This window comes from Pelodiscus sinensis, chromosome 15, assembly GCF_052426305.1.
Source record: "Pelodiscus sinensis isolate ZL-2025 chromosome 15, ASM5242630v1, whole genome shotgun sequence".
NCBI lineage: Eukaryota > Metazoa > Chordata > Testudines > Trionychidae > Pelodiscus > Pelodiscus sinensis.
Genome location: NC_143066.1, coordinates 31,818,355 through 31,838,425, shown reverse-complemented (window position 1 = coordinate 31,838,425; position 20,071 = coordinate 31,818,355). Strand labels below are relative to the sequence as shown.

At 46.4% G+C, this 20,071-nt stretch overlaps 1 protein-coding gene across 8 annotated transcripts in view; it reads right to left on the bottom strand.

Annotated features, from left to right (window-relative positions):
* The window catches only part of SDK1 (sidekick cell adhesion molecule 1), an 844,750-nt gene that overhangs the window by 532,134 nt on the left and 292,545 nt on the right, over nucleotides 1-20,071 (bottom strand). The window contains exon 1 of one of the 8 annotated variants that reach the window (XM_089769292.1): nucleotides 4,712-4,885. The exons of the other annotated variants lie outside the window; for them this stretch is intronic. Within the exon in view, the coding sequence (XP_089625418.1) occupies nucleotides 4,712-4,751 (40 nt within the window). The 5' untranslated portion in view covers nucleotides 4,752-4,885. Of the gene's footprint in view, nucleotides 1-4,711; nucleotides 4,886-20,071 lie in introns of those variants that run through there. 8 annotated transcript variants of the gene reach the window in all.

Here is a 20,071-nt window from a genome sequence, read left to right as displayed (position 1 = left end):
AGTCAATGGAAAAATTCTTATCAACTTCAACAAGCTTTGGTTCAGGTCCTCTGGGTGCATCTGAACCTGTAACAAACACCTGCCAAGGCCACAGACATCTGAGCCCTCAAACACCTCAAATAGAAGCAGCTGCACATACTTGTCTTGCAGCACCCATACCTGGATGCACAAACCTATTTTCCCCCTCCATACAAAGTGCAGACACAAAATTAAAGGTCAGATCAAAACCCCCTTGGAATCATAATTAAGGAGGACCCAACCAATTCCCCCAGACTTGAACTCCAGAACTGTACTGTCATGTATTGATCACAACCCTGGCCAGTATAAGTTCATTATCTAGTTTGCTATTTCTTCAAAGAAAATTGGGCACACACCAAGCTTTGTGAAAGGAGCTGGGATTTCCCAAGAACGGCAACCAAAACACACTACTTTAAGTAAAATATAAAACAGATTTATTAAATACAGACTGATTTTACGTTATTATAAGTAGCAATCATAAATTAAATTAGGTTACTTAAAAGAAATTGCCAGTCTAAATGCTACAAATAAACATGATTTGAATCAAGTAGATTCTCACCCTGACAGATGGTACAAGTAGGTTACAGATTCTCAATACAAAGGGAATCTTTTCCACCCTTCCCCTGTTCAAAGTCTTTGTCCTTCCAGGTGTTAGGGTGGAAGTTCTCATATTTTCTTTTAACTTGCAGGAAATATCTTTGCTGTGACATGGGTTATTCCTGCCTTATCTGAGAAGTCGCTAGAATAATGGATTCTTTTCTTGATGGTGTTGATGAGACATTAATGCTGTCTGACTAGTGATGACTTCACCATTGTTGTACCTAAAAGGTTGGTTGTGGGTGTTCCCAACCTCACAATGTATTTCAGTGACACATACATTAATACTTCATAACTTCATATGAAATGATAGCACTTACAATCCAACAGGATATTAATGTTCAACAGATTAAGACTTCTAAAACATATCTGACAAGGCATACTTTGTACAAAAGATATGATAGCAGTTGAATATGGAGGTTCCAGGGTGCTACTTTGAGCCAGAATGTCAGAGTAATACAAATTCAATAATAGAATCCTGTGTCATCAGCCTGCAGAATATAACAAAAATTGACTCTTCCAACTCAGAAATGTTGAACTGGTTCTTCATTATCCTATAAAGGAGCAGTGGACGAGTGCTATGAGATATAAAATTAAACAAGCAAAATTGTACTGTTGTGGCTAGGGAAGAAAGTGTGGCAGCAGCTATTGTGAGAGCTGTTTAACATGCAAGAAGGAAAGTCAAGATCTAGATGTCTGGAAAAGGAAAGGAGTCCTTCAACAAAAGGATGTTAAATATCGGTTAACTGAATAGTCGAGTAATCTCATGAATTCTTATTGGTTGGTTGACTATCCATAGTCCCGGGGGAGCAGGGCCAGCATCTGTTGCATCAGAGGCAGCAGTGCAGGGTGTCAGGCAGGACCTCATCCATGAGGGGAGCCAGTTTAAAAACCATCTCCCTTTGTGAGCCAGCTGCCTGTTGCCTCGTGCTGCTGCCTCTGATAAAGAGGCAGCAGCCCCTGTCTAAGGTGGGCCTGAGCTCCTGGACCCAGCAAGAACCAGAACTGAGCCAGACTGCTTGCCTACCTGGCTCCTAACATAACTTAAATGCAGAGCTGCAGCAGTAGTAGGTTCTGAACAATATGCAAGCCAGAACTGAGCTGGGCTACTGGCCAATCTTCTAAATAATTTACTGGCAAGGATTGGGGGAAGGGAAATGCATGTAGTCTATAGCAGTGGTCCCCAACACGGTGCCCGCAGGCGCCATGGCACCCGCCCAGCCATTTGTGTGCCGGAGCCGGCCCGGGGCGCATGGTAAGCGCCGCCCCTGGAGCGCCGCGAATTGGCTACTCGTGCCCCGGGCATCGGCCCTGGGCGCGCGGCACTTGGGGGGAGTGCCGGTCCGGGCGCGTGGCGCTTGGGGGGAGAGGGGCGCCGGCCCCGGGCACGCGGCACTTGGGCGGAGGGGGGCGCCGGCCTGGGCGCGCGGCGCTTGGGGGGGGGGGCGCGCCGGCCCCGGGCGCGCGACGCTTAGTAGGAGCGCCGGCCTGGGCACGCGGCGCTTGGGGGGGAGGGGGCGCCGGTCCCGGGCGCGCGGCGCTTAGTAGGAGCTTGGGGGGGAGGGGGCGCCGGCCTTGGGCGCGTGGCGCACGCCGGCCCGGGCGTTCTTGGGGGAGGGGCCGGCCCCGGGCGCGCGGCGCTTAGTAGGAGCGCCGGCCTGGGCGCGCGGCACTTGGGGGGAGGAGGGCGGTGGCCCCGGGCACGCGGCATTTGGGGGGAGGGGAGCGCTGGCCCCGGGCGCCCGGCGCTTAGGAGGAGCGCCGGCCCGGGCGTGCGGCATTTGGAGGGGGCGCTGGCCCCCGGCGCTTGCAGGGGGGGGCCCGGCCCCGGGAGCGCGGCGCTTGCAGGGGGGGGCCGCCCCCGAGCACGCAGCTATGGGGGGGGCCGTCCGCCCCCGGGCGTGCATGTGTTCCCGCCCCCTGGCGCCCAGCAGGCGAACGGCCACGCCCCCTGGCGCCCGGCAGCCTCTAAAGGTTGGGGACCACTGGTCTATAGCATTAACCTATAAGCTTTTCCTTATTGATTAATCGATTAATCGACTATACTATTACATCCCTACTTTAACATAGAGATCTGTTACCAGTAAAACAAAGACACAGCCACAAAACAGAGTAACTCTGCCTCTTGCAAACAATGGATACAGGTGAAGCAGCACTAGTCACTAAGGCTATGTCTAGACTACAGCCCTTTTCCCGAAACAGGGATGTAAATTAGACACTTCAAAATTGCAAATGAAGCAGGGATTTAAATTTCCCGTGCTTCATTTGCATAATGGTGGCTGCGGTTTTTTTGAAATGGGGCTTTTCGATAGAAAAATGGCAGTTTAGATGGGAATCTTTCGAAAATAAAACCCTTTTTCGAAAGATCCTGTACTCCTCAAAAAATGAGGTTTACAGGATATTTCGAAAAAGGGTTTTATTTTCGAAAGATCCTCATCTAAACTGCCATTTTTCTGTCAAAAAGCCCCATTTTGAAAAAAATCACGGATGCCATTATGGAAATGAAACACGGGAAATTTAAATCCCGGCTTCATTTGCCATTTCGAAGTGTCTAATTTACATCCCCTTTTTGAGAAAAGGGATGTAGTCTAGACACAGTCTAAGGCTGACCTGAAGAACCAGCAGTTAGAAGTTAAAACGATGGAGGAGGAGATGAGGGTAGAGTTCTGGCCTTCTATAAATAATATAAAAAATTAAATTAATGGGATTAGTTGGAAATATTAGATATGGAGATAAGATTAAGTGAGCAAAAGGTTTACTAATCTAGATGAAAGAATTCAAACAATTGGGAAAAAGACAGAATTAAAACTGGAAGAGATGGAAAATAGATAATACAGGAATACTATAAGATTTTTTTTTTAATAAGGTATTCTAGTGGAGACTGAAAGGAAAAGTTGTGTGGACACACTGACAACATTTTCCATGACAAAATAAATATGACATTCATTTTGATCCCTTTTCCCTAGGCCCCCAGCTTCCTAAACATTTAAACAAAATGACAAATTAATTTTATTGTTAGCAGCGTGACTTAATATTTCACATTATTGGAAATTGTGCAATATACCTATGGAATTGTGGTATAGTAAAATATGGGCTTCACTAGCAATAGGAAAGTCTTTCCTACCAAAAACGTACACAGGAGAGGCATCAGAAAGAAACAGGCATTTAGGAATTTGATCACACTTTCTAGCATACTCAGCAGGAGGGTTTCACAGCAAGCAAGCCAGAATCTTTAATCAGGTTTTTTGAACATTAACCTGATCCAGGATAAATAATGTGTGATTGTGATGGGGTGCAGTCACAGAAGACCCCTTGGGACTGTTCCCCAGCATGCTGATCATGACATTGACACCAGCCTTTTTGCCCTCTGGGGTTCCACATCACCCTGTACTACTGGGACAGATTCTTTGGCTACCCCCAGACAAGGCACAGAGTGGAGGTTACTACCCCCCTATTCAGACAATAAAGCACTTCAGCTCTCAGAGGATGCAATTTTAGGGCACAACACCCAGGAAACTGACCCTCAAAAGGGATCAAAACCCCAGATAAAACTATCTCTCTGTGTAAAAGTTTTATTCAAAGAAAGCTCATGAGAATGTTCTTTATCAATGAAAGAGGGATATGCAGACTCACTGGTCATTCCCTCCATGTTACAAACATTTACACTGGGCCTGATAATAAACAAAAGTGTTTTTCTAAAGTACAAACAGTAGGATTTAAGTGGTTGCAAGTTAACACAGACAAAATAAGTTACTTAAAATTGAAAAGAAAATTCATAGCTAGTTCTAATTGACTGAAAAACTTATTGCAAGCAGTTTTGTACTCTAAAAAGCTATTCTTATTTCAGGCAAGACTTCAAGTCAAAGATGTTCTTATGTACTCACTTGGTCTCCAATTCTCTTTGTACCTTAGTATGCCAGGCCAGCCAAAGACTCAAGACCTGATAACTTGTCCTTGGTTAAATAGTCTTTCCCTTGGGGCAGGAATTTTTTGTTCTCCATTCTCCCCTCCATGGAAAGTTACCTGGTCAAAATGGAATCCCAGTACTAGATGGCATGGTTACATGTCTTACTAGTCCAATCACCTTTCAACTTACAGGACAAACAAGGCTGTTCACAGGTTGTTAAGTTGATCATCCAGTTGTTAAGGCTTCCATAGCACCAGAAATGGCTCTAATTAGCGCATTTAAAACTATTAAATAGCACTCCTAGCTACCTTCTAGACACCACTGACTTCCTGAGGAAACTACAGAGCATCAGTGATCTTCCTGAAAACACCATCCTGGTCACCATGGATGTAGAAGCTCTTTACACCAACATTCCACATGAGGATGAAATACAAGCTGTCAGGAACACTATCCCCGATGATGCCACAGCACACCAGGTGGCTGAGCTATGTGATTTTGTCTTCACCCACAACTATTTCCAATCTAGGGGCAATTTATATCTTCAAGTAAGCAGCACAACTATGGGAACTCACAAGGCCCTACAATATGCCAACATTTTTAGGGCTGACCTCGAATGTTTCCTCATCACTTGTCCCTTAGCTCTATTCCTCTATTTATGCTACACTGATGACATCTTCATCGTATGAACCCACAGGCAGGAGGACCTTGAAGAAGTCTAGCAGGATTTTAATAATTTTCTCCCCATCATCAATCTCAGCCTGGACCAATACACACAAGAAATCTACCTACTGAGCACAATTCTTACTTGCATGCCTCTATCTTCCATGCAGAACACATCACATGATCAATTGCCTACAGCCAACCTCTAAGGTATACCTATATCTGCTCCAGTTCCACAGACAAAGACAAACACCTACAAGATCTTTATCAGGAATTCTTAAAACTTAAATATTCACTTAGGGAAGTAATGAGAGAGATTGACAGGGCCAGACAAGTATCCAGAAGTCAACTACTTCAAGACAGGCCCAACAAGGAAAATAACAGAACACCACTTGTCATCATCTACAGCCCCCAGGGTAAACCCCTCCAGCACATTACTGACAATCTACAATCTATCTTGGAAAATGATGCCTCATTCTCACAGGCCTTGGAAGACATGCCAAACATTACCTACAGACAACCCCCCAATCTGAAAACAATCCTTTCCATCAGACACACATCATACCTCAGATACATTCACCCAAGAACCTACCCTTGCAACAAACTCCGTTGTCAACTCTGTTCCCATATTCATAAAAGCGACATCATCACAGGGCCTACCTAACCACATAAGCCACATCAGGGGATCATACAATTGCACATCCTCTAATGTGATGTACGCTATCAAGTGCCAGCAATGCCCCTCTGTCATGTATATTGACCAAAGGATAAAGAGACACAAATCAGAACATTTGTAGGGAAACATTTTAACCTGCCTGGTCACTCAGTCATGGATTTAAAAGTAGCCACTCTTCTACAGACACTCTGCTTGGTTTTTGCACAAAAGCCTCTTCCACAAAAGCATCAGCAGAGAATATGCAAATGACGGCACGACAAATGTTAATGAGCGCTTCATTTATATTGTCTCTGCTGAAAAAAGGCTGCAGTGTAGTCATAGCCTGAGTGTCTAAGGTGCCACGGGACTACTTGTTTTCTTTTTAAAAGTATAAACAGTCTCATACTTCATATTTCAAATTTTACATACAAGACTGATACATGTACCTAAATAAGATATACAGATCCAACAGTCTGTATGATTAAAACTGATAGGTTACATGAGGTATTTTGCCTAAAGCATCTCCAAGTTATGCATATTTATATTTATAAGTCAATTTTCATAAATTAGGGGGCTATCACAATGATGGGGGCCATCACAATGATGCAGTATTATTAACATTTTATTGTAACTTGGTCTTCATGAAGAGTTAAAAGCAAAAATAAAAAAACCCAATGCTGATTAAACACCTAATTTATATTTGTTGTGAATAGGAAGAAACATTTAATGGAACCTGAAAACACAGTTCAGCCTCATGTATTTCAAGGCAGAAATGCTTTTAGTTTATTAATTTGGAAACTTGTCCATTATTTAGTTTCTATAGATTATAAACAAAAGATCATTTAATATTGTTTTAAACTTTCAACAGTTCTAGTGTTAATTACATGTACTGCATTTTATAAATCAATACTTCTCACATAAAATGTTATTTAGGCTGCCAACTGTAGTAATACATAAATGCATCTGTTGCTCTTGTTAACCTCAGTAAATGACATACTTGCATCCAAATGACAAATAAGAGAAAAGTAAGATTTGTTTCAAAGTCAGATAAGGTTAATTTCTAGCTAGCCTAAGAGAGAATTTAAACCACATTTTGAAAATAGATGTTATAATATGTTTTAATGTTTCCATACATCATCTTTTGCTTTTGATGTTAGTGAATGATGCTATCATATTTCAGATTAGCCTAATGCACACAGAATTATAATTTCAAGTAAATGATACAACTGTTGGCCAAACACAGAAAAGCTGAGCCCAAGAGATAGATCTTTCACAAAAGAGATCCAGACAACGCAATTCACTACTACATGTGATAAAACTGCACTATAATAAGAACTATCAAGATCCAAAGCAAAAAGGGATCTTTGGACAAAAAGGGACAATGTGATGAATTAACAGAGAAGAAGATAGAAGAAGGTGATTCTACCGCTGGATATGACATTAGACAGACCATGGAATACTGTATATCATCCATTTTGAAACACTTGGAACAGAGGAAAGTGATCAGAAATAGTCAACATGGATTCACAAGGGAAAGTCATGCCTGACCAACTTGATGCCTACTATGATGAGGTAACTGACTCTGTGGATATGGAGACGGTGGTGGATGTGATATACTTTGGCAACAATAATTATTATACTGCGGTAAAGACCCATATCCCCATGGTCAAGCAAAGCACTGCAGGAAAGTCAAGTTTTGATTAACTTCCACCTAAAGTATAAACAAGTCCAGGCCAGCTTTGAGTACGGAAGGGCACCCTCCCTAGATGATCCACTTTATTTAACAGAAAACCTCATTCGGGCATACACAACCCCTTTCTGTCTCAGCTTCCTGGGTAAAGGACTTAGTCAATTCCATGCAGGCCATCTACCACCTCCTGTACATTTAATATTCACCTCCATTTCAGGCATATCAATGTGGTTGCTCCCACCTCAGGTCTCCTGAAACTCCCTGAGTAGAATCTTCCTCTGAGACTGAGATCTCTCCAAGTATTACACAGGGTCCATTGGATATCTGCTCTCCTCTTTTGAAGCATTTTTCCAGGCTCTTAGTCTAGTAGACTGCACAGGAGCTCTGTTTCCAAGATCCCCTAATATCCTCTCTGCCCTAAGCGGTTTACTGCCATAGGAACATAGTTCCTGTTTGGCTCATGATCCCTTGCCCCAGAAGCAAAAATACTGCCTTGAGAAGGATTGCTTCCACCTTATTCAATCTCTCTGTCCTAGGAGCACACCTCTTTCCTGGTTCAGACTCCCTGGGTGCTCTCTTCTTCTAGAGTGTCTTTTTTTTCCCTCGGGATCATCTCTAAAGGTACAGCTACACAGCAATATTATTTCGGAATAACTGACATTATTCCGAAATAATATAATCTACGTCTATACTATAAGCAGTTATTTTGACATAATGTTGAAATAATGTTGAGCTGGAAGACTTATTACTCCAACTCCTGTAGCCCTCATTTTACAAGGAGTGCTCTTTCTCTGACTTCCTGCTGTGTAGAGAGCGTCAAAAGCCGAAATAAGCTATTTAGACTTAAGCTATGCAATTGACGTAGCTGAAGTTGTGTAGTTTATTTCGGCTGCCCTGCTGTGTAGACATGCCTTAACTGAGGTCCTTAACTTTGTATTATGCGTAGGTCCTTCCCTGCCTATTAACTGTCTCCCAATTACTTAGGGAGATAACTACTCCAAGGTGAACTTGAATTATCTCATTAGTCCTTGTGAAGCCTGTCAGAGGTTGGAAGGGTCTCTGACACCTTCAGAGGGCAAGCTACTATCTAATGAAGCCAGGGTTATGACAAAGATCCTGATCCCTAGGACCCAGTAAGTATCTCATCAGTCTTGCTTGACAAAACAATCAGAGCCAAAACTGGTCTCTTAGCCATGGTCTTCACTAGGGAGTTATTTCAAAATAACAAATGGAGCATTCACACTACCAAGCCCATTATTTTGAAATAAGGGGCTGGTTATTTTGAAATAATAACTCCTGCTTTCCATGAGGATTAACCCTTATTTTGAAATAGTTATTTCGAAACAGTGGAAGCATGGATGCCCCACTGCTGCTATTTCAAAATAACTACTCCCCAGAGTCATTCAAAGTAATTACTCCCTAGTGCTTTCTGGGGCTGTAAGTCAAGGAAGTATATCCATATTAAGGGAGCCTGCCTCAGACTAATTTCGAGGCTACCCTGTAGTGTGGACACACTATTTTGAAATAATTATTTTGGGAGTTATTATTCCAAAATAATTTCCTAGTGTACACATGCCTTTAGTCTTTATCTTAGACAATTCCTCAGAATTCAACAGTTTAGCAGCAAGATCTTCATTAAATTCTGCTGCTTCTTATGTGCTCTGGAAGTAAATGTCCATCAAACACCACCCCCATAAGGAGAATGACCTTTCTTAAAGCATTTTAGACACATAATTTGGTCATGTGACATCAGGATGAATGCTGGATATGAAGCACGTTTCTTCTCCTTCTCCTCCTCCTCTGAAATTACATGGAACCAAATCTACACGTTTCACTAATTTACTATAACTACCTTAATCTACACTGTGTGTAAACAAAGCTATTTTAAACAATCTGAAGTCATTAAATAGGAGAAAATCCCATATCCATTGGACTGGGTTGATTCACTTCTTTCTGGTGCAACAGTTGGAAGGAATTGAGGTGGCAGAGAGTTCAGAGACCACATATATAGTCTTACCCTCAGAATGTCTGGAGACGAGGAAGGGGGGAATAAGGAAATACATACGTGCTCTAACAAGTACTGCTTGTAGAAGGTTCTATCATTAGGCTGCACCATGAGGCACAGAACCCACAAGTGGGAATATGCAGAGCAACTCAGCGATTGAGGAATCCACGTAGTGTTCCGTATCTAAGTATTTCAATCTGTCCTCTTCTTTTTGAACTTATATCCAAACAGAATATGGTTTTCTTAAATCTAAATCTTGACCTATGAGAGCTCCTGTGTCCTGTAGAGAAAAAGCCCTGGGCATGTCTGCAAGTTCTGTAAAATCACTCTGCAGGAGACGATCTATTGTGTCACTGATTTCCTTGATTCTCTGTGGGATCTTACAAGTCACTCCAATCATCTGTTTCTGCAGTATACATTAAAATGTATCTTGTACATGACACTTCAGAAACTGGACAGATGGATTTGTAACACTGAACAACAAAGTTGTTTGTTAAAAGTAAAAGCTATTCATCAAAATAATTGATTCTGCAAACCATGTGGGAGACTGAGAAGGCCATATTTGACATTTTACACATATTTATACATATCACATTATAGTATACTGCTGTTATAAGGTCACTCTTTCCAGGGCCACTAGATAAGAAAAATGTTGATAACTGGAATGTATCCTAATGATATGCTCTTTCCTAATAAGCAAACTGATACTGAACAAAGAAAAAAAAAGCCTGTCTAACCACAGTCTTTGTTGAGATAATGGTATTACTTTCCTTTTATTTCACTAAGAAAATACACTTGCCAACCAATTCAAAGAAGATAACTTTTTAAAAATTAGAATCAGTTCACTGCCCAGAAATAGCTCTGACCGCTTCTTACAGCAAAGCACCAATGGAAACATAAGGCAAAGAATAATTTCTGTATGATCAAAAAATCATGAAAATGTACATCTGGAAGGGGCCTTGAGAAGTCAACAAATCCAGAGCTCCATGCTCTGAGGCAGGACTGAATAAATGTAAACCACCTCTGGGTATGTCTACACTACCCTCCTAGTTCGAACTAGGAGGGTAATGTATGCATACCGCACTTGCTAATGAAGCCCGGGATTTGAATTTCCCGGGCTTCATTAGCATAAGCGGGGAGCCGCCATTTTTAAATCCCCGCTGCTTCGAACCCCGTGTAGCGCGGCTACACGGGGCTCGAACTAGGTAGTTCGGACTAGGGTGCCTATTCCGAACTACCGGTACTCCTCGTTTCACGAGGAGTAACGGTAGTTCGGAATAGGACCCTAGTCCGAACTACCTAGTTCGAGCCCCGTGTAGCCGCGCTACACGGGGTTCGAAGCAGCGGGGATTTAAAAATGGCGGCTCCCCGCTTATGCTAATGAAGCCCGGGAAATTCAAATCCCGGGCTTCATTAGCAAGTGCGGTATGCATACATTACCCCGCTAGTTCGAACTAGCGGGGTAGTGTAGACATACCCCCAGACAAATATATGCCAATCTGTTCTAAAAACCTCAAGTAGGGGATTCGACAACCTCCCTTGTATGCCTATGCCAGTGCTTAACTTCCTTTATAGTTAGAACATTTTTTCTAATATATAACCTAATTCAGGGCTCAGCAACCTTTGGCATATGGCCCATCAGGATAATCCTCTGGAAAACTGTGAGACATTTTGTTTACATTGAACTTCTGCATTCATGGCCCTCCACAGCTCCCAGTTGTGATTTGCCATTGCTGGCCAATGGGAGCTGCAGGAAGTAGTGGCTAGCTCATCTCTGTGGTCCACCCTGCTTCCCACAGCTCCCACTGGCCAGTGGATTACTCTGAAGGGCTGTGTGCCAAAGGTTGACAACCTTTGACCTAAATCTTCCTAGCAATAAGCAAGATTATTTCTTCATGTCTTACCTTCAGTAGACATGGAGAACAATCAATCACAGTCCTCAGTTAGAGCAGCCTTTGACAAAAGCCTTACTAAAATTTAGACATGTCACAGTGACTGCTTCCCCCAATCCATAATACTTAACTCTGACTTCAAGTTTTGGATATTTGGAGTTAAGCCAATTAGAAGAGAAACTGGTCTGTATGGGTATGTCTACACTTGCATCCTATTTTGAAATGAGGACATTCGAAATGGCAAATGAAGCCAGGATTTAACTATCCCGCACTTCATTTGCATATTTGCATTATGGTGCTATTTCGAAATAAAACGCGCTGTGTAGACGTGTTATTTTGAAATAACTGTTAAACCTCATTTTATGAGGAATAAGGGTTATTTTGAGAGAAGAGTTTTTTCTCAAAATAATGTGTCTACACAGAGCATTTTATTTTGAAATAACACGAAATAGAGTCATAATGTGAATATGCAAATGAAGCATGGGTTATTTAAATCCTGGCTTCAGTTGCAATTTCGAATATCTTCATTTGCATCCCTATTTCAAAATAGGGTGCAATTGTAGACATATCCTATGTTCCAGAGCCTCATGATTCATGGAGCAGCTCATATATTCCTTTATCCCCCACATTTATCAGATACCCAATTGTAAGATAAAACCATACGTATGCATGACAATTCTTTGACCAACTGAAACCAATACAATAAAAACAGTCATTTGAAGCAAACATGATGGTTATTTTAATTGTGGAAATAGAAAAAGATTTAGCAAAACCAATTCAAGGACCCTATACCAATACAAGAAAAAATTAAGAAAAAAAACCCTACAGAGGAACTTCAATGGAAATGTCAATATATGTTGGATAACAGGAGAGGAGATCTTTGTACATTTAGGGCATGTCTACACTGGGAATTATTTTGACTTAACTCCCTTTATGTTGAAATAACAAGGGGTATGTCTACACAGCAAAGTTATTTCGAAATAACAGCCGTTATTTTGAAATAACTTTCCTAGCATCTACACAGCCAAACCGTTATTTCAAAATTAATTCAAAATAGCAGAGCGCTTATTTCGAATTTGGTAAACCTTGTTCTACAAGGAATAATGCCAAATTCGAAATAGCTAATTCGAAATAAGCGCTGTATAGATGCTTATTTTGAAATAGGGGGACTCCAGCCCTTCCCAGGGTACCCTGGTGGCCACTCTGGGCACAACCTGGAAAACCTGTGCCCAGACCATGGACCTGATTGAGGCCTGGCCACCAAAGGCCACATGCACACCCAAGAGCAGGTGCGCATGAAAATTAAGGAGCTGCGGCAGGCCTATGCCAGGGCCACACGGGGTAGCTCCCAAACAGGGGCAGACCGGAGTAGTCAACAAAGGCTTCCCTTGTCGACCGTGCCACATCTAGATTGCCGTGCTGATCATCGGCCCAGCACGGTGACCATTTTTATTTTAATGAAGCGGGGATTATTTAAATCCCCACTTCTTTGACTATGCTGACAGAGCCATGTAGTCTAGACATACCCCCACACTATACACAGCACAGGGGCATGGATGTGGTCTCAGGGCAGCTCCCACTCCCGGGGATAACAGGACATCCAAACATGGCCTGTGTGCAAGCACATCGGCTCTGATGGTGCAGGGAATAGTCATCCTCACCTTACAGAGGGGGGCTGGGCTTCACCCACTGTGTCCTCAGGGATAATTGACCACTTCTCTTGTTTCTCCACAGCTGCACCAGCTGCACGTGCAGGGCGCACTACCCCGCACGGGACATGTTTCTGCATCCGAGGGCTCTGCAGGACCACCCATTCAGTGGAGGGATACCGACAGCAGAACCTGGGGTCACTGCGAGCCTGGCATGGCACCCTCCAGAACTGGGTGAAAGAAGACCTGGAGCTCTGATGGGAGCAGCTTGCCCAGGGCCGTGCCATCTGCCAACACCTGCAGACCCTGGTGCAGAGCGTGCTGCCTGCGGCTGCTCCAGTGCCTGCTGCCTCCCCAGCTACCGCTCCTCCTCCCACTCCTGCTTCTCTCTCCACATCCTCCTCACCCTCCATCCTCTCCTCATTCTCCATACCCTCCTTATCCCCCTGGGGGTGCCGAGGCCCCCGAATCCCTGGTGCTGGGAGACAGTAGGCCTGGTGAGACCCCCCACCCCTGAGCCCTGAGCTTTCTTTCCCCCTTCTTCCACTCGCTTCTCCCTTCAAGCTCCCTCCTCCCGAATTTTCCCCTCCCATCTTCCACCCTCTCTCCTCCCTTCTCCCACTTCCTTTCCCCAGTTTCATTCCCCCCCGCTCCCAGTTTTGTTAAATGAAGACAGTTCATGTTTATGAAAAAACGTGTATTTTATTTTACATCAGGAAGGGGGTTGGGGGGTGGGTAAGTGGAAGGACGTGAGGGAGGAATGAGGCACAAGCTCCCAGTGGGGCAGACTAGGGAGGCTCTTAGTGCTCCTTAGGGTGGAAGCTCTCCCGCAGGGCCTCCTGGATACTGACAGCCCCCCAATGGACCTCCCAGGTGGCAGCCTGCAGAAAGTGCAGCCAAGCTCACAGCAACGCATCCAAGAGAAGCACCAAAATGCCCATGGGGCAGCTACAGCTCCGTGTTGCAGAGTTCTGTGGCGTCCCGAGTGAGGGCAAGCAGAGCACGCAGAGACAAAATGCTTTGTTGTTCCTCATCGAGGTAGGCAAGCAAGCAGGGAAACCTGAGAACTGGCTACCTGGGTGTGGGGGCGGTGCCCCTTTGAGCACAAGCCTCAGATAACCTCAGGCAGCAGCCACACAAAGACATTCCTGACCTGATGCCCTGCTGGACCTGGTTCCGGCCAGCCTTAAATGCGATTCAGCATCCACTCAGTGTGGACGTGCTATTTCGAAATAGCAAAATGCTATTTCAAAAAGCATTTTGTGTGTAGCTGCGTTATTTCAAAATAACTTATTTCAAATAAGATATTTTGAAATAACGCTGTAGTGTAGATATACCCAAGGTGAGCAGCCACACTACCAAGACTGTTATTTCGAAATAATAGGCTTGTTATTTCAAAATAATGACTCCTTCTTGTGAAGAGGAATAAGCTTATTTCAAAATAGTTATTTCGGGAGTTACTATTTTGAAATAACTTATTTCAAAATAACCTGGTCGTGTAGACATATTCTTAAAAATAAATAATTTCAGAAGCTTTAGTCAGACCCAGTTTGTTTTATACAGGAAGATATATTTTGTAATGTAAATTAATGGGTGCTGTAATCCTATGATAATACTCTGCGGGTATGTCTACACTACAAAGTTAGTTCGAACTAACATCCGTTAGTTCGAACTAACTTTCCTAGGCGCTACACTAGCGCTCCGTTAGTTCGAACTTAATTCAAACTAACGGAGCGCTTAGTTCGAACTAGGTAATCCTCATTTTACGAGGATTAAGCCTAGTTCGAACTAGCTAGTTCGAATTAAGGGCTGTGTAGACCCTTAATTTGAACTAGTGGGAGGCTAAGGCTTCCCAGGTTTCCCTGGTGGCCACTCTGGCCAACACCAGGGAAACTCTATTGCACCCCTCCCGGCCCCGGAGCCCTTAAAGGGCCACGGGCTGGCTACACACTTTGTGCCAGTTGCAAGGCTGCAAGCACCCGTGCCTGCACAGCCTGCACCTGCCACACAATGAGCCAGCCATCCGAGGGCTCCCAGCCCTCCACTGCTCCCCAGGACCAGTCTGGTGGCTCCCAGGAGCCTGCCCAGGGGCGCAAAAGACGGGCACCCGCCTGGTCAAGTGCGGAGATCGTGGACCTCATCGAGGTTTGAGGGGAAGCCTCCAATGTCCACGATCTCTGCACTAGCCACCGGAACGCGGCCATCTACAGCCGCATGGCTGCCAGCCTGGCCGTCAGAGGCCACCAGCGCAGCCAGGAGCAGGTGCGCTGGAAAATTAAGGACTTGCGGCAGTCCTACTCCCGGGCCTGCCAGCCAGGGGCTGACCCGGAGGCCTGCCCCCACTTCCACGCCCTGGACCGCCTTCTGGGGGCTCATGCCGTCCCTACCCCCTGGGACGTGATTGACCCCGGGGCAGAGGGACCGCTCCTGGACACAGAGGAGGAGGAAGAGGGCTCTGAGAGCCAGGAGCCTGCCGCCAGCCTGCCCAGGACCCGGGACCCCCGAGGCACGCCACAGAGCCGCTCTCCTGCGTCTTCTGAGGCCGGGGAGGCGTCCACCTGTGAGTACCCTCGTGTTCCCCTTATGTGAACGGGGGGCTGTGGCAAGAGGGAGCCCCAGGACCGTGCGCCTGGGCCTTGCCCACCACGGAGCAGCAGCTGGGGATCCTGCAGGGGCCCTGGCCTTGCAGAGGGGAGCTGGGTTTCACACACCTGGGCCCCTGGGGTAATTGACCGCTGGTCTTCTTGCACCACAGCTGCAGCACCTGGGCCTGCAGGGCGCACCACACCACCTGCAGCAGCTGCCCGTGCCCGGGCAAGCAGGACAGCCAGGAACCAGGAGGACTACCGGTTCCTGGACCGACAGCTCCGTCTCCAGGACCACTGGGTCCAGGAGGACCTCAGGCTGCGCCGGAGGAGTCTGGAGGCCCTGGAGGAGCAGGGCCGTGCCCTGCGAGGCCACCTCCAGAGCCTGCTGGACCGCTTCCCATTTCCTCCTCCCCCTGCTCCCCCTCTCGCTCCCCCTGCTCCCCCCGCTCCCGCTCCTGCTTCTGCTCCTGCTTCCTCCACACCCCCTGTCCCTCCTGCCCCCCCCTCCACAACCATTTCCCACCGACGCCCCCGGACCCGCAGTGTGGCGAGACGGGAGAGGCAGCCAGACTCCCACCCCTGAGCTTTCCTTTCCCTTCCTCCCTTCCCTCCCCTTCCCTTCCAGCTCCCTCGTCCCAGGTTTCCCCCTCCCCTCTCCCACCCTCATTCCTCCCTTCCCGCACCCAGTTATGTTCAATAAACAGACGTTTTTGTTTCAAAAACAGGTGTCTTTATTGTACAGTAGGTAGGGAGGGGAAAGGGGAAGGGGGGTAGGGTGGAAGAAGGCCCCAGTGGGGCATGCAGGGAGAGGTCAGTCCTCCTCCTCCTCCACCAGGAAGCTCTCCCGCAGGGCTTCCCGGATCCGGACAGCCCCCCGCTGGGCTTCCCGGATGGCGGTGGTGCAGGGCTGACCGTAGTGTCCAGCCATGCGGTCAGCCTCAGCCATCCAGGCTGGCAGGAAAGCCTCCCCCTTCCGCTCACACAAATTGTGGAGCACACAACATGCCGCCACCACGGGAGGGATGTTGTGCTCGGCCAGGTCCAGACGGGTGAGGAGGCATCGAAAGCGGGCTTTCAGTCACCCGAAGGCCCCCTCCACCACGATGCGGGCCCTGGTCAGCCTGGCATTGAAGGCCTGGCGGGAGGGATTGAGGTGCCCCGTGTAGGGCTTCATGAGCCAGGGCTGCAGTGGGTAGGCGGCATCCCCCACCAGGCACACGGGCATGTCCACGTCCCCAACCCTGATGTGGCGGTCGGGGAAGAAGGTCCCGTCCTGCAGCCGCTGGCACATGGAGGAGTTGCGGTACACCCAGGCGTCGTATGCTTTGCCGGACCAGCCCACATTTATGTCCGTGAACTGTCCCCAGTGGTCACACACGGCCTGCAGGATCATGGAGAAGTACCCCTTTCTGTTGACATACCGGGACGCCTGGTGTTCCGGGGCACGGATGGGGATGTGCTTCCCATCGATGGCCCCCCCGCAGTTGGGGAAGCCGAATCCCCGGATGACGGCATCTGGGTTGGCAAGGCGGACCACCCTGCGGAGCAGCACCCGGTTGATGGCCTTGACCACCTGCGGAGAGAGACACAGCAAAGCGCCAATCAGTGGGGCGCCCGGGTGGCTGGGAGCGTGCGTGCCCTGGCAGTGCCCCGCGCCCCACTCCCAGAAGCAAGCCCCCTGGCAGCGTGTAGTACGGCCGGGACAGCCCGACCCCTCCGGTGCGGGGCGCTTTCGCCTCCTCCCGCCCCCCCTTTGTCCCTGGGGCGGCCCATCCCCTCCTCGCAGCCTCCCTCCCCCCCGGCTCGGTGGCCGACGAGTGCCTTACCTGCATGAGCACCGCTCCGACGGTGGATCTCCCCACGCCGAACTGGTTCCCGACGGATCGGTAGCTGTCCGGCGTGGAGAGCTTCCAGAGGGCGATGGCCACCCGCTTCTGGAGGGGGATGGCGGGTCTCATGCGAGTGTCCCTTCTTTGCAGGGCAAGGGCGAGCCACTCGCAGAGCTCCAGGAAGGTGTCCCTCCTTATCCTGAAGTTCTGGGTCCACTGTCGGTCCTCCCAGTGCTCCAGGACGATGCGGTCCCACCAGTCGGTGCTGGTGTCCAGACGCCAGACGCGGCGGGGCACGCCGGTGCCAGGGCGCCGCCGCGGCTCCTCCACGGCCCCCAGGGCAGCCAGGCGGAGAGGCAGGGGCTGACGTTCACCAGGTGGTGCCAGGCAGCCTCGAGCCATTGCTGGCAGGCTTGCAGCAGCAAGTCCAGAACGTGCACCAGAAGGTGCAGGGCGAGCCGTGGCTCCATGTTGCCACCTGCGGCGGCCCCCCCGAAGGGAAGCACCGACACAGACGGGCACAGAGACCAACACTTTGCTGTCCCTCGGCGAGGTTGGCAAGCAAGCAGGAAAAGCTGAGAACCGGCTGTCCAGGGGGGATCCCTTTAAGCTCGAGCCTCAGATAGCCTCAGACAGCAGCCACACAAAGCAACTACTGACCTGATGCCCTGCCAGAACCGGTTTCAGCTGCCCTTAAATGCGACCCAGTGTCCAATCAGTGTGGACGCGCTAGTTCGAATTAGCAAAACGCTAATTCGAACTAGTTTTTAGTTCTAGATGCGCTAGTTTGAATTAGCTTAGTTCGAATTAGCGCTGTAGTGTAGACGTACCCTGCTACATTACATACTGTGAATATAGATGAGCTTAAAAAGGAAATAATAGGTGAGGCCGGATACACATTTTCTGTGAGGGACACTTGCTTTCCTTTACCTTGTTTGTAATGTTATTAAGGCACAAAGAAAGGATACATTGGATATACTAGATCTTACTATTTTTTAGCATTCAAATTAAGGATGAAAAATAGTATGTAGTAAGCCAAGCATTCCAGATTGAAACTGAACCACCTTAAAATTTTTAAATTATTTCACATTCTAAATATCTTTATAATCTTTTTTTAATTGTAAGATGTTTATATAATTTTCAGCAAGAGAAGCAACTCCTTTAATCTTACATTCATGTAGTTTATGAACATATTCTCTTTAATTACAAACAATTCAGGATCAAATTGTAATAACAGATCTTTGAAAATACATGCTTACCTAGAAATCTCTGTGCCTGACCTAAAATAAAATAGATTGAAATAATAACACATTATTATTGGTTCACTAGAATGTAAATTAGTTGGGTTTTTTTTTCCGTTTACTTAACATCCTGCAGCAATTCTAAACAGGTGGCAGTTTTGAAATTGGTTTCAGGTGCAAATACATTAAATTAGCATGTTCTATGATTACAGAAAACATTTATTGGACAAACGCCAAAGCAGGAGGCTAACAACAAAACTGATAAGTTTTAAATTAAAGCAACATACGTTAAATTGCATTATATAGTTTTTTACACATGTTTCTTCTCAACTTGCAACATCTGGTAACAATCTACTATTTGTATAGCTGTACTCCATAGTTTTCAAGTGTCAAATATAGCTTTATTAGAAAAAAAGCTTGCTTAAGTGGTTTATATGTTGAACAAAATAGAGCATATTTTATCTTTAGATGCCAAATTAATGAAACTGTGGATAAAAAGCTCTAGACTGACACTAGTAACCTCTCTTTATTGCCCTCTTTTCCAGCCAACAAGTTTTTCTAATTATCTGCGTAAACATAACATTTATTCCATCTGGCCATGTGGCCACTGCTTTATAATACTGAAAAGAAAAATGGTCCACTCTTAATCAGTAAACTTATATTAAGGTACAGTAAAATACATTATTTCACTTGGGAGTCAACAGGACCACACATTTATTACAAGAAAGGCTGTTTTTCTTTGAGAAAATGAGTGCAATGCTAGCCTCCAGTAGTAGTAGTAGTAGTAGTAGTAGTAATAGTTCATATAAAAGAAATAGCTCATTTTAAATAGCTGCAGGCAACAGAGCTGGCCTTACCATGAGGCAAACTGAGGTGCCCGCCTCAGGTGCCAGACTGCGGGGAGGAAGCAAGGGCCGCCACTAGGACCCAGAGTGTAGAAAATTGTGTCTGCTGCTAGTGCAGTGAGGGGGTATCATTTGAGCTCCTCACCTCAGATGCCAAAATGTTGTGGGACAGCCCTGGCAAGCAAAATTCAGAATACATCTTTCAAATTGTTATTATCAACACAACAAGGCTATGCCTGCTTTGTTTGTTTCTTCTGAAAGTTCAATTTTAGAGGTCTTCACTCAAATAGGAAGGGTACAGAAGGCTGAAATAATTCCCACTACACAGGCACACAGTTAAAACACTGTTACTAGATACTTGTCTGTGGACAAAATTACGTTCGATTTAACATCATAGAATCATAGAATCATGAGGCAACACTAAAGACCATTCTAAAAATTAAGGGAGGTGTGTGGTACCTAGTAATAAGAAGACCTACCTGTACTGTGACAACC